The 13,341-nt window shown below is 36.0% G+C and overlaps 2 protein-coding genes across 2 annotated transcripts in view; one reads left to right on the top strand and one right to left on the bottom strand.

Annotated features, from left to right (window-relative positions):
* Positions 1 to 4,637, bottom strand: part of LOC107713840 (calcium-transporting ATPase type 2C member 1) — a 42,067-nt gene extending 37,430 nt beyond the window's left edge. The window contains exon 1 of the mRNA XM_016519473.1: positions 4,571 to 4,637. Within this exon, the coding sequence (XP_016374959.1) occupies positions 4,571 to 4,594 (24 nt within the window). The 5' untranslated portion in view covers positions 4,595 to 4,637. The remainder of the gene's footprint in view (positions 1 to 4,570) is intronic.
* A 1,456-nt stretch (positions 4,638 to 6,093) lies between these two features.
* On the top strand, positions 6,094 to 13,148 carry LOC107713843 (UBX domain-containing protein 11-like). Its single transcript, XM_016519486.1, has 13 exons — positions 6,094 to 6,161; positions 7,793 to 7,827; positions 8,086 to 8,202; positions 8,295 to 8,392; positions 8,577 to 8,631; positions 9,476 to 9,558; positions 9,712 to 10,011; positions 10,151 to 10,228; positions 11,073 to 11,223; positions 11,307 to 11,410; positions 11,494 to 11,567; positions 11,695 to 11,832; positions 12,918 to 13,148. Exons 1-13 carry the CDS (start codon positions 6,094 to 6,096, stop codon positions 13,072 to 13,074), a joined length of 1,458 nt encoding a protein of 485 aa, XP_016374972.1. The 3' UTR covers positions 13,075 to 13,148.
* The last annotated feature ends 193 nt before the right edge of the window (positions 13,149 to 13,341 follow it).

The following is a 13,341-nucleotide window of genomic DNA, read 5'->3' on the forward strand; positions in this document are numbered from 1 at the left end:
ACGTCTAAATTAACTCATATAAATCAAATATAATTTCGTAAATTGCATAAACAAAACAGCATCATGTATTTATGCATTGCTTAATCCAAAGAGCCGAAGCGCCATTCACACAGATTGCATTTAAAAACATATGAGACGCAGTGAAAAGGAATAAACCACCACAAATTCACGACGTGTTTTCTCAGTTTAAACTGTTTTAACTTTGCATGGCTACATCTCTTGTGTGAGACGCGAGTGCAGCAGTCATATTTGTCCGTCTAAAAATGCGCTGAATATGCATCTGTGTGAATGGCTTGGTTTCGGTTTTCACCTAATCAAGATCTTCTCCGCATTGAGCTTCTATATTTCTCTAATATTTTGAATGCATAACACAACAGCGGCGCATCTCGTGGGCAAGATTAACAAAACATTAAAATGCAACAATGTCACTTACATCATCACTGCATCTCGCGCGCCACTGATGACGCTCCCTGACGCACTCCTAGCATTCAAATGCAAATGTTTTTTAAATTCGACTAATATTCATTTTTTATTCACGATCTCCTCATCACAGGCAGGCACAGCACTCAATTCAGCATGTGTTCGTGTTTGTGTGTGCTGTCTGCGTCACTCATAGCACATGCCTATATCGTGCACTACATCTAACATTTTTTATATAGTTATTGAAGGTGTACCGTCGATAAATATTGATACCGTTTTATCGCCCAGGCCTAGGTATTACACTGACTATTTACAATATTTGCAATGCTATCAATAAATAAGACATTTTAAACAAATTAACCAACATTGTGAATGCCTAAAGACTGCGCCATAGACATGTTCTGCACTATTCTTTATGTCACAACTCATGAGTATGAAAGCCCAAATGCAGACTGTTTGTTTCTTTATTTTTTTTAACGCCATGCCAGCTTTTTTGGCTATTTTCATGGTAAAAAACAAGCTTAAATTATTAAAATTCTAATAATACATTTTGAATAACTTCATTTAAAAAAAAACTTTTCAAGGGTTTCAACAGAATAAAACAACTTCAATCATTCCTGAGAATCTTCTTTACTCAAATGGTTTGTTCTTTTGAACAATTTGAATGACTCAACTCAAACCACTGATATAACTATTTTTTGCACAATTGCTTAAAAAAAAAGACAAAAAGAAAAAAATCATACAGGTTTGGAATGAAATTTACAATTTTCATTTTTGCGTGAGTTATCGTTTTAAGCATTGATGCAATATTTTGAGGGGAAAAATGCTAGTATTGACAAAGCCCTACTAATAAGTATGCACAATGGTGATATTGCCAACAAACGAGAATAAAACAGATATATCCAGAGAAAGGGGTCTGTTTGGGGTGTTAGTGACCATATTAAAAGGAATAATACGTTCATTTAATGTTTACAAATTGAGAGCTGAATTCAGAACAAATGAAAGATTATCATTTACAATGGAATACATCCAGGCTTAGAGATCATACAGTTCAACAAAAACAAAAAGCGGTATTGTCGACTCTGAAAGTCTGTTCTGAGAAGAGTGTTGTTGAAACAAGAACAGAGCTTCCCACAGAGAAAGAAAATCTTTTTTCTCCAAAACCAAGGTAAACAAGGGACCAAACATCCAAGCACTGGCTGCTCAGTGGTGGGAAATCAAAAAATTGATTCCACTTGTGAAAATACCAAACTAAAACTTTCAGGATTGCATCACAATCTTAAACTGAAACACATGCTATCAGTCGCCTTACTCCCTAATTTCACTATTGCTTTGGTTTTGAATGTATTGACAGATTTCCTTAAAATTCTGCATTTCTAAAAAAAGACTGGGTTAGGATGTGAAACAAACATCAGGGAAACACTCTGTATCAGTGACCACACACCTCCAGCTACTTCTCAATCTGCCACCCAAAACTAATGGGAGCTTCACAGGAAGTTAAATGAACTGCAAAGTTATATATACATATATAGATGGAGCAGGGGCTGCTGGGACAGAGAGCGGTTTATAATCTTCCTTCTGGCTGTCCTGACAGTGCCTGCAGGCGGAGGCTTTCTGGAACTGTTAGATAGCAGAGAGGTGTCAGTCCACAAGTGCTGTGAAAATGGAGAGAAACAGAGGACAGGGCAGCAAGAAAGAGGGAAATCCAGCAGAATGAAGCGGTTTTCTTCACACACACACACACACGTAAAGAGCAAAAATACCCTACTCATCATCCAAGAGGTGAACAGTCAGACAACCACAAAACTCTCCCTCACCTCCTCAATCACACGCAAACATCTTGTTCTGTAATGATCAGCATTGCACAGCACTATTGGGTATTTCTTTGGCCTGTAGAGCACAACAGTGACTGCATTTTAGAACCCTCAGTTAAGGAAGCACTTTTCCTATTCATTGTCTCTATGAAGACTTCAAAAACCAAACCAACCTGCTCTAAGATGATTCACAAAATTACAAACCTGATGTAAAGCTAAACAATGTGATAAACACGTCAACACAACCTTTAATATGATTTGTCACACTTAACCATCTGGTTATAAATGCATCTGGTTTATGTCTAAAACTGTGCAAACAGACATAACTTGTGAGACAACTTCAAGCGAACCACTTATTGTAAATCTCTTGTTATATCACCACATCTTGAATTGGGTTTTTTTGTCAACTTGTTTTCTTTAAATTAGCACAGGTTTTGTATTTCTTTTTGGAACTGATTGACTAGGCTTTTCATTCATTTTTAAATTAAAAAATTAAAAAAACATTATTTGTGGATAATTTTGGCAATAATCACTCAAAAACTGAGGTGCATAAACTCAGATCAATGAGACATATGATCAGTTCCAAAAACAAATACGAAACCTGTGCTAATTGAAAAAAGTTGATAAAAAAAGATGAATGCAATATTTGGTAATAATATAGCATAACAAGAAACTTAAAAGCTATTTTTGTAGGCATTCATTTTTGAGCAAAGTTAGTAGATTTATTCCAATGTGATAACATTAGCATTTCTGGGAAAAAGAAAACCCACACTGGGTCAAAATGACTGGAACACAACATGAAGGCTAAAATAATTGGCTCTAAGTGAACAGAGAAACAGTGTTTTTCAGAGTTTGTGCTTATTTATACAACCCTTTTCTTAATTATTAACTATGAAATTAATTAAAATATAAATACATATTTTAATAAGTACTGATGGAATTTGAGAACAAAAATCTAAAATATCATTGCATATTCACAGACTTGAAAATTAAGTCAAAATCACATTGAAATTGAGGCTTAGAGAAGCACAATTCAATCTCAGAGTAGTATGGCCGTTTAGTCTATCTTATTGTTACAATTCAAGCTCTCTATGGAGATAAAGAAAGGGATTTTTTTACTTCCGGGAAACTGTTGACCATTATTATTAGTGACTCGCTTTGACTTTGTCACATGACACTCCACTGGATACTTGCTAAGCCAAAGGACAGAAAGGTGCTAACAGTCTAATGTGATGTGTTTACACTATTGTACACACTTGTAACAAGCATGCTTGCAAATTAGGACACTGGGGAGAGATAAACCTCTCTGACGTCCTGTCATTTTATCTGATCCAAAATCATGAACTTGCCTACAATTCCCAAACATGCTGTCTAGGTAGGCATCTCACTGGGTTTTAGGACACAGCCTACATATGCATTCCCTCTTCCAGAGCACAATGAACTGGACTCTGTCACCCCAGTTACTCCAGGTTTGTTGTCACTGGCACACTGGTGCTTGTATAAAAACCTCTAGTCAAGCACACCACACAGTGGCAGTGAACTTTAAACAAGGCATCAGCCAGAGAACGACAGCAGGTTGGCTGGGGTGCAGTTTACTACTCATGTGAAGCTTATATGGTTACTCTGAGGCCTATTTCTTGAAAGAATACAACAGTTGCTGCCCTGTTCTGTTTGTTTAGCCGCAGATAACAGATGTAGATGTAGATAACAGCTGAAAAAATGTTTGAAAGGATGGGACTATAACGTGTACGCGACTGTACGTCAGATTAAACAGGATGGCATGCTGAAATCTATATTTTTCAATGCTCTACTCCAAGATGCACGTGTTATATACGACCAAAATAAAACAATTCAATCCATATACACACTACAGCGGCTGGATTTTATCACTTATTTTCACTCTCAACTCAAGTTTCAAGCTTCTACAGCCGCAAATGTGTTTGAGGAAAACCTACCGAATTAATCTACAACACTAATTCATGTCACTCCCCACACGGTTAAACGGTTATTTTGGTGAGGACACTGACAGCACAACACATGACGTCTAACCTTAAAGCTTCTCCCGTCGCTTTTCACGTCCGTTGTTTTATTTGAATGACTGTCGCTCGCCGAGCGCTAGCGGCGACAACACGCTTTCTGCTAATGTTTAAATCACGCCAGCGAGTCTCTAATTATGTTTTATCAGTGTTTCATGGCATACATTCACACCGAGCGCAGTGTGGAACAACGTCTAAACAAACGGGGCTTTGTCTGAACCTCGCAGTGAGGATTTCTGTGCGCTATAAAGCCGGCAATGGGTCTCGGAGTAAGGAAAACGGGCTTTTCTTGAAACTTACCAGCGGGTCCTTTTTCTTTTGCATCTTCCGTGAGCTTTCGTCAGGTCTATCTGACTCTGACGGCCGCTGATGGCGTCATCGCGCAGGGCACGCAAAAGGGGGCGGGGCGACGTAGATCACAACACAAGTCAGTTTACTTTACTGAAAGGCAAGGCGTTGATGCACTATAATTGATGCATCGTTCTTAGAAATCAGTTATAATCATATACGGAGTAATTATTTGTACTAGGTGTAAATAGCCACTGCCAAATATAACAAAGTATACCAGATTCTGTGTCTCTAAATTTTGAATATAATACAATTTTCTTTAGGTATTAATTTTGACATCGTTTTAGGGATCAGAAAAATACGTTGAAACAGCGTAAATAAGACAAATACAATGAAAACTAAAAATGTAGGCCACCTCATCACTCATAGCGTTCGGGCAAAAAAGTACAATTACAGGAAAACCGACAAATTTTGCGAAAGTTGTGTCCCCACTGCGACAGTGTGGCATACCATTAGTTATTTATTAAAATTGCTACAAATTAAAATATAGTTGTTGTTTTTTTTTGTTAAAAGATTTTTTAATGTAGATTTGGTTAACAATGCACTATTTTGCACTGCATTTATTTAGTTTGTAAGTTACTTAGTGCATTCCCGCACTACGGTTTATTAAAATTGCTACAAATTAAAATATAGTTGTTTTTTTTTGTTAAAAGATTTTTTAATGTAGATTTGGTTAACAATGCACTATTTTGCACTGCATTTATTTAGTTTGTAAGTTACTTAGTGCATTCCCGCACTACGCGTTTCAAACTTAGATATAGCATCATCATTTCCATATTTATCTGTTTTAAATTGAATTGGTCTAAACGGATTTTTTTTATTATTATTGAAGAAATGATTGAACATTACAATGCATTTTAACAATTAAGTCCACATACACAAGAAAGAAGATCAATCTTAATCTGTAAGACAGCATTTACGAGAAGAGATAATGAAAAAAAATCAATAAAATAAAGTAATAATAATAATAATAAAAAAACATACATATAAACAACTACACAATAGCTCAGATTATCTTTCTTCCTTCCTTAGGACAAAATCAAGGACTACAGTGGGGAATCTAAACCATAGACTGTATAAAAACGGTCTAAACTGATGGTGTTACCTGTTTTTATACAGTCTATGGGTGTTACACGTCCTGATCTCACCTACATCACAGCCAGAATCCCTCTGACAGATCCGCAGCGCCACCTAGCGGAGTCACAGCTCTGAATAAGTGGAGCTTTCTCGTTACCAATGACAACTGTTCAAACAAACATCCCAGGACTGAGAACAAACTTAGATAAACACAGAAATCCAATATGCTGTAGGCCTTTAATGAACATTTAAAAAATAAATAGCTCAGCAATCAGGTCAAAATATTGCTTTTCTGAATATCGTGTGCTTGGGATAGGAAAGGAAGAGTTATATCCTTGTGTTTTGAAGTGCGTGCAGCTACTTTTCTGCATTCTAAATAACGTTCTGCTATTGGAAACATGAGCTCACCGCTGTCCACGCTGAGGAAGAACAAACGAGTTCCCCTACCAGACATACAGAGTGATGGGTAAGTTAAGTTCCAACAAAATGCAGCAGTGAATGTTAAATACCGAAAAATACTAAAGTATAACCATGTGCATCTTTTTTGAAAAACTGTGACACTGACACTTGAAACCATGAAATTATTTTATATGAAATCCAACTGTGCTAGAAATGACACTCTAACCTCATGTTTGTTCCTTTTTTCAGAATACCATATCCAGTACCACATTCATAACTTAATTCAGAACTAATATTGTCTCCTATTTTTCAAGTGTGTTGTGGTCCAGATGCTGATAATATCTAATATAAAAATTATAATACAAATACTAGGAGTGACAAATACAAATACAATCATATATTGGATTTTGGTAAAATATAACAATCATCTAAAAAGTGATGTAATGTTTGGTGATGAAAACATGTATTAGCAATGAATTTAAAACATCCCACCCTTCCCATAAAATCACAGAAATCTGCATATTATCAAGATTTTATCAAAAGATGATTACCAATTTAAATGAACCTTTAACTGGACATTCATGTTATGTTCCATCCTGTTCTTGAAATTGTGTAAATAATCACAGTCAAAGTATCTGAGCTTGACCAGAGCAGATCTGTGAAAGTCTGCTGTCGCTTTTGATCAAAATACACCCAAAAATGTACATTCTGTCTTCATTTATTCACCCTGAAGTTGTTTCAAACCTGAATTAATTTCCTTCTTCTGTTGAACATAAAAGAAGATGTTTTGAAGAATGCATGTAACCAAGCAGCTGTTGGTCCCCATAGACCTGTTTGGTTGTCAACATTCTTCAAAATATTTTCTTTTGTGCTCAGCAGAAGAAATTCATACAGGTTTGAAACAACTCGAGGTAATGAGCACACTTTACCTAAAATGTTAAAATTACAATAACCTAAAATTACAATAATTGTTGTATAATCTACCCTGCTCTGTGAGCCATTAGAAGCATTTGGTATTTGCGGTTACAGAGACACTACCCTGTATTTTCTTATTTTGTTTATGCATCGGATGTTTCTGGGCTGCAAACTTTGGCCAGTGGTTGTGTCGCCCTCAGCCCATAACGATGCATGGCGCAGGTGAGGGCTGGACTTTATTGTCTGCCATTACCTGTCATCTGTAACTCGACAGATGACTAGCCATTGTGGTTACATTTTTATGATGACACGTAATTCGTGTTTACTAGTGAGCTAGATTGAAGATAGCTAAACTCACTCACAAATTACAGCCAGCCATCTAACTATTAGCGTAACACAGAAACATGTGTACAGTACACATGCCATTTATGCATGATAAACACAATATTTGAAAAATATTTGTAAAATACCTCAACGCCGTCACTCATCTTCATGCAGGTAGTCTGTTGAGTCAGTTGGACTGTGTGTGTTCTGGCAAACTGATGTCATGTCAGGCAGGGCGGTGTGCTTTAGATGGCGTTCCACCCGCGAGGACGGGACAAGAATGTTGCGTTTACAAAAAGTGACTGAAAATTTCTGCACAGTGTACCTTTAAATGTCAATGCAATCATTGCTTTTTTCCCCCCAAAGTTATAGAATTCAAAGGTACTGCATTACAAGAATGACCTAGTCTCTAGACCATCTTTGAAATAATCAGATGTCGTATCTGTTTTTGTGATCTAGGGAAAGAAAGCCTTACAAAGAAAGGTCAGACAATGGTAAGACTTGCAGACATTTTACAGTTTTACCATCTGTCCTAACAAGCGAATAAAATGTCAAGAGTCGGGAAGAGTTTGAACTGCTTTTCTAATGCCTTCCACTACAGATAACATAAATGGCAGGTTTCCATCCATGCCAGTGATGGAATGTAAAAGCATATGGGAGATAAAATTACAAAATCGAAAATGCACAGAGAAAACAATACATCAGTGGATCTTATAAATCACTTAAATGTATCAATTTGGATTTTTTTTCAGACTATGAAGCTAAATTATTCAGAGATATTTTTCCACAAAACCAGCCAGTGGCACACATCACAAACAATCTTTCCACTGTAAGATCAAAGGTCATGCACAAGGCGGCGGCGAAAAAAGGTACCATGACTGAATTGACCAGTTAAACTAAATGTGTTTTTATCGAAACTTTAAATATGATGTCTCACAAATCTTCTGTAAACATGTCACAGCTCCGCCGAGTGATTTTGAACTTATGTCAAGTATGATGCAGAAGATCGTTCAGCTTGAGAGAAAGGTGAAAACTCAGGCTGTGGATATTGAGCATAAGGTAAGACACTTCCTTTATTCTTGTTGTCTCACTGTCCTGAATCTGTTTTGCTGTACAGCTTAAGTATCCATGTTTGTATGTTTACAATCATCGGTGTTACGTCAGATGTCTCCGGATGCACGGCTGATATCATTTTTTCAGGCGTCTTCTTGTGGTATTAATTTCCTTCCATTTCCTGCTCAAGGCAAGAAGAATAGCAGTTCTGGAAGAGAAACTGAATCTTTTGCAAGAGGCAAAAGGTAATTATTATTTCTTAAACAAACAGGAGTTAAAATTGCAGAAAGACTGAGTTAGCATTCTAGAGACTACAATAAGACACTAAAACACTTAAAACCATCGACTGTATAAAAACACTTTGTTATTATTAGGTTTAAATCCCTTTTAAATTCCCATAATTGTAATGAGAAAAATATATTTATATATTATTTAAAACGACAATTTATAATGTAATATAATATACATTTGAAGTATTTAGTGTTATATAACAATATAACTAAGTACTGTTGCATTTTTTCAGTATGTATCTAAGCATTTACTGTATCTATGCTGATTTTAATAAATACTAAAATAAAATATAAGTTATTAATATCATTCAAAGTATTTATTGTTGTAATCTATGCTTATTTTGAGTGTTGAATTTTCAGTATTTATGCATTTATCTAATATAATACACATTTCAAGTATTTATTATTGTAATCTATTCTGATTTTAATCATTTAATTTCATTTTCATTAACTAAGCATTTATCTAAGCTGATTTTAATAAATACAATAAAATTCTATAATTATTAATATAAAGTATTTATTGTTGTAATCTATGCTAATTTGAATTTTTAAAAAGCCATGTACGATTCTCATCAATGTTACAGTTATAATAATTTAATGAGGCTCATCAAGTAAAGTAACAAAAATCATAAACAAACCCAAAACATCTGGACATTATTACAGGTGTGAATGGATTATTTGGGGGTGAAATATGACCCAGACAGACAGATTTACACTAAAGTACTAGTTTTTGCTAATGCTTTTTCAACCAGTTAAGTAGTCATATAAAAGCTCGACTAAACAAATGTGTTTACTTTAGAGAAATCTACAAGTAATGAGAACCAAGATGAAGAACTGGTTAAATTGTGCCTCAAGCTTCAAAACCAAGTGTGGGAAATGGAGGTGAGCAGCTTTGTGTGATTGTTTTCTTTCAACCGGTTACATACTTAGATGTTTGTAATGGTATGCAGAAAACAAACCAGGGGTCATTCCTGTATAATTACAACAAAATAGTTATTGGAAACTCACCAGAATGGCATTTTCCCACCCACACAGAAGTTTCTGAATGATTATGGGATGGTCTGGGTTGGAAGTTATGAAGAACATGATAAGCAGGCCAGCAGCCATCTTCCTGGAGCAACTAATGCACGCAAGAGTTTCAGAATGAACTATGACCTGGTCCTGCAGAACATCCAGGAACTGAACATCGCAGCAGGGGAAGGGGAGTCCCATGTGACCGCTGTCCCTGGTGGGGCCAAACTTACCCAGCAGTCTTCCATACCTCTTTGGCTCTACAAAAACGGCATTGTCATGTTCAGTGGTCCATTCCGCTCCTATCAAGACCCACGCACACAGGTTGTTGTTTTCCTGCTTTGGACTTAAATCACTTAGTTTGAATACATAAATACCATACATTTTCCACAGCCAGCTTCCATTTACTTTAGATGAATCGTCAGATTTATCATTGCTTGTAAGATTTACCTTCCTGTTGTAGGAATTCATGCAGGACTTGATGGATGGGTTTTTTCCTTCTGAGCTTCAGGAAAGGTTTCCTAATGGTGTGCCCTTCCAGGTGTGGACTGTGAATGAATGCACTTTTCATCATTAATATCTTCACTACGAATACTGTTGCTCATATTTAGGGTTATGGATTTATCAAATCCCTAACCCTACACAACAGTTCAAAAGTTTGGGTTGATAATATTCTGAAATGTTTTTGAAAGTTTCTTATGCTCATAAAGGCTGCGTTTATTTGATCTAAAAATACAGTAAAAAACATAATATGAATATATATAATAACCATAAAAAAATGTTTTCTATTCTTAATACATTTTAAAATGTAGTTTATTCTTGTGATGGCAAAGCTGAATTTTCAGCAGCCATTAGTCCAGTCTTTGGTGTCACTTGATCCTTCGGAAATCATTCTAATATGCTGATTTTGTCAAGAAACATGTATTATTATTAATACTGAAAACAATTTTTGTGGAAACTGTGATAATTTTTTTTCAGGATTTTTTGATGAATAGAAAGTTCAAAAGAACAGCATTTGTTTGAAGTAGAAATCTTTTGTACATTATAAATGTCTTTACTGCCACTTTCAATCAATTTAAAGCAGCACTATGTAACTTTTGGCGCTCTAGCGGTTAAGCATCTTTGCTGAAAAGTATTAATTTCATTAAAAAAAAAAAAAAATTGTACTGACCCTAAACTTTTGAACAGTGTAGTGCAAGTGTTCAACTTTGCCATGTCACTTGCATTATACCTCAAATTATTAATAATCAAATTATTGTTAAAATACTTAGGGATTTTATGTGGCGTGTGAAAAATCCCATCGACTTAAATTAAGGAAGGATGCTATATATAGTTATAGTTATCATTCTTTAACTGTTATGTATGATCTTGAACCACAAAAATAGGTTAGTGACAAACGGGACGATGAGTTCATAGTTAGGCGACCAGGGACTGCGTTTCCTGGAAGAGGGCAAACTATAGATGGAGCAGGAAGGCATTCGGTGGACAGTTCTGAGCAGACCAGCTCCACAGCGCCGAAACAGAGTCAGATACCAGGTTTGAACATGATTTTGGTATGAATCAGTTACTCCATTACATCAAAAAATTGATTTTAAATTGACATTCTGTGTGGCATTTAGGCAAAAAGCTGTCCATGGAACAGTTCTTGCGGAAGCTCCCAGAGACTGTGGTGAAGGAAGGCAAAGTGATTAGTATACGTGACTCAATCAAGGCTCATCTACTGGTCAGTGTAGTCATGTTTCAGTCCGTCCAGTTTAGGGTCGTTCAGTCACATTTCCCACTGAACTGAATTTCCGTTTTGTTCAGGGCTTTCCTGATGGTGCCAAAAGTCACTCGGTGACTACTGTGGAAACATCTACCCTGCAGGCCTTGAGAGAATGGTATCAAAAACCTAATTATCTTAAATCAGTATGGACCAAACACAAGAGCTTTGATAGACAGCATGAAAGTTGATTAGAGTTCCTGACTTGAATAATTAACTTTTCCCACGCATGTGGTGTGATTCAGTGAGACGGACTCTTCACTATCAGCACAAGACGTCACCACACTACGACTGAAGTCTGAGGATGGCATGGAGACATTTATCATGAGAATGTACTTCACTGAGACCATCGGAGATCTCCGTCACTACTTGGACCTGAAAAGGTTTGAGATACGACTACCAGCTTTCAAAATTGATACTCCAACACGGTTTCAAAATTAAGAGATCTGCCACTCTAGGGAGCATTTTAAGATAGCAGACATGCTCCATATGTAGGCAACTTAAAAAAAGGCCTCCAAAAAATTAAAGACAGCATTACATGTATTCCCAAAATACATCTAATATAATGAACTCACGAACCAAGAGAAATGCAGGTTATAAATATACTTTTAATTAATTAAATAAATACTGGAATGCATAAATAAAAGTTATAAAATAATTAAACAAAAAAAAATTCTACAAATTTACTAATCCTTTGGCCTTCCAAGATTTAGAGTTTGCTTTTTCATCGGAACAGATGTGGACAGATTTAATCAGATTTGTAGCATTACATCACTTGCCCACCAATGGATCCTCTGCAGTGAATGGGTGCCGTCAGAAAGAGAGTCCAACCAGCTGATAAAAACATCACAATAATCCACAAGTAATCCAAACAACTGCAGTCCATCGATTAACGTCTTGTGAAGTGAAAAATTGCATGTTTTTAAGAAACAAATCCATTATTAAGACGTTTTAACTTTAAACCGTCAATTCTGGTCAAAATATGAGTCCATAATCCAAAGTAATGCTTCCTCCTGTAATCCATCCCCTGTTGTCATCTCACATCAAAATCCAGACATTTGTTTAGAACTGTTTTTGCTTGTAAACAGTTTTTCACTTCAGAAGATATTAATTGATGGACTGGAGTCGTGTGGACTACTTGTGGATTATTGTGATGTTTTTATCAGCTGTTTAACTGTCATTCTGACGGCACCCATTCACTGCAGAGGATCCATTGGTGAGCAAGTGATGTAATGCTTAATTTCTCCAAATCTGTTCCAATGAAGAAACAAACTAATCTACATCTCGGAAGGCCTGAGGATGAAAACATTTTCAGCAAATATTCATTTTTGGGTGAACTATTCCTTTAACACTGTTTTGCCCAAATTTGATGTATGGTGTCTATATTTATAAGCAGAAATATTATACAGGTTGTCATCCTTTTCCAGTAAGTTTACAGACAATAATTTGAGCCAATCTCTTTTGACAGAGGACCGGGTGCTGCACTATATGACATCATTAGTGCATTTCCACAACGGTGCTACAGTGATGACACCCAGACGCTACTGTCCTGTGGTCTGACTCCAAATGCAGCGCTGCTCCTGCGTCCACAAGCTTCATCTCACAGACAGTGTGGAGATACATAAAGAACAACAACCATCAGCTCATAACCAGTGAGCATCATTAATGCACTTTTACAGTGATGCTACAACATTGCTGACTCCAGCTGTCTCGCTGATCATACATCAACATGTATGAATTTTGGATATTTATAAATCAGGTAGGAGATGTCCAAACACATCAATAAGCAGGTTTAAAATACCTTTTAAAAAGTAATCAATTGGATTATTAAATTACTAAATGATTGATACATTTTCAATTAAACAATTCAAATTGCAATAATTTATTATCAG

The sequence above is a fragment of the Sinocyclocheilus rhinocerous genome, unplaced genomic scaffold (genome assembly GCF_001515625.1).
Source record: "Sinocyclocheilus rhinocerous isolate Xijiao unplaced genomic scaffold, SAMN03320098_v1.1 scaffold779, whole genome shotgun sequence".
In the NCBI taxonomy this organism is placed as follows: domain Eukaryota; kingdom Metazoa; phylum Chordata; class Actinopteri; order Cypriniformes; family Cyprinidae; genus Sinocyclocheilus; species Sinocyclocheilus rhinocerous.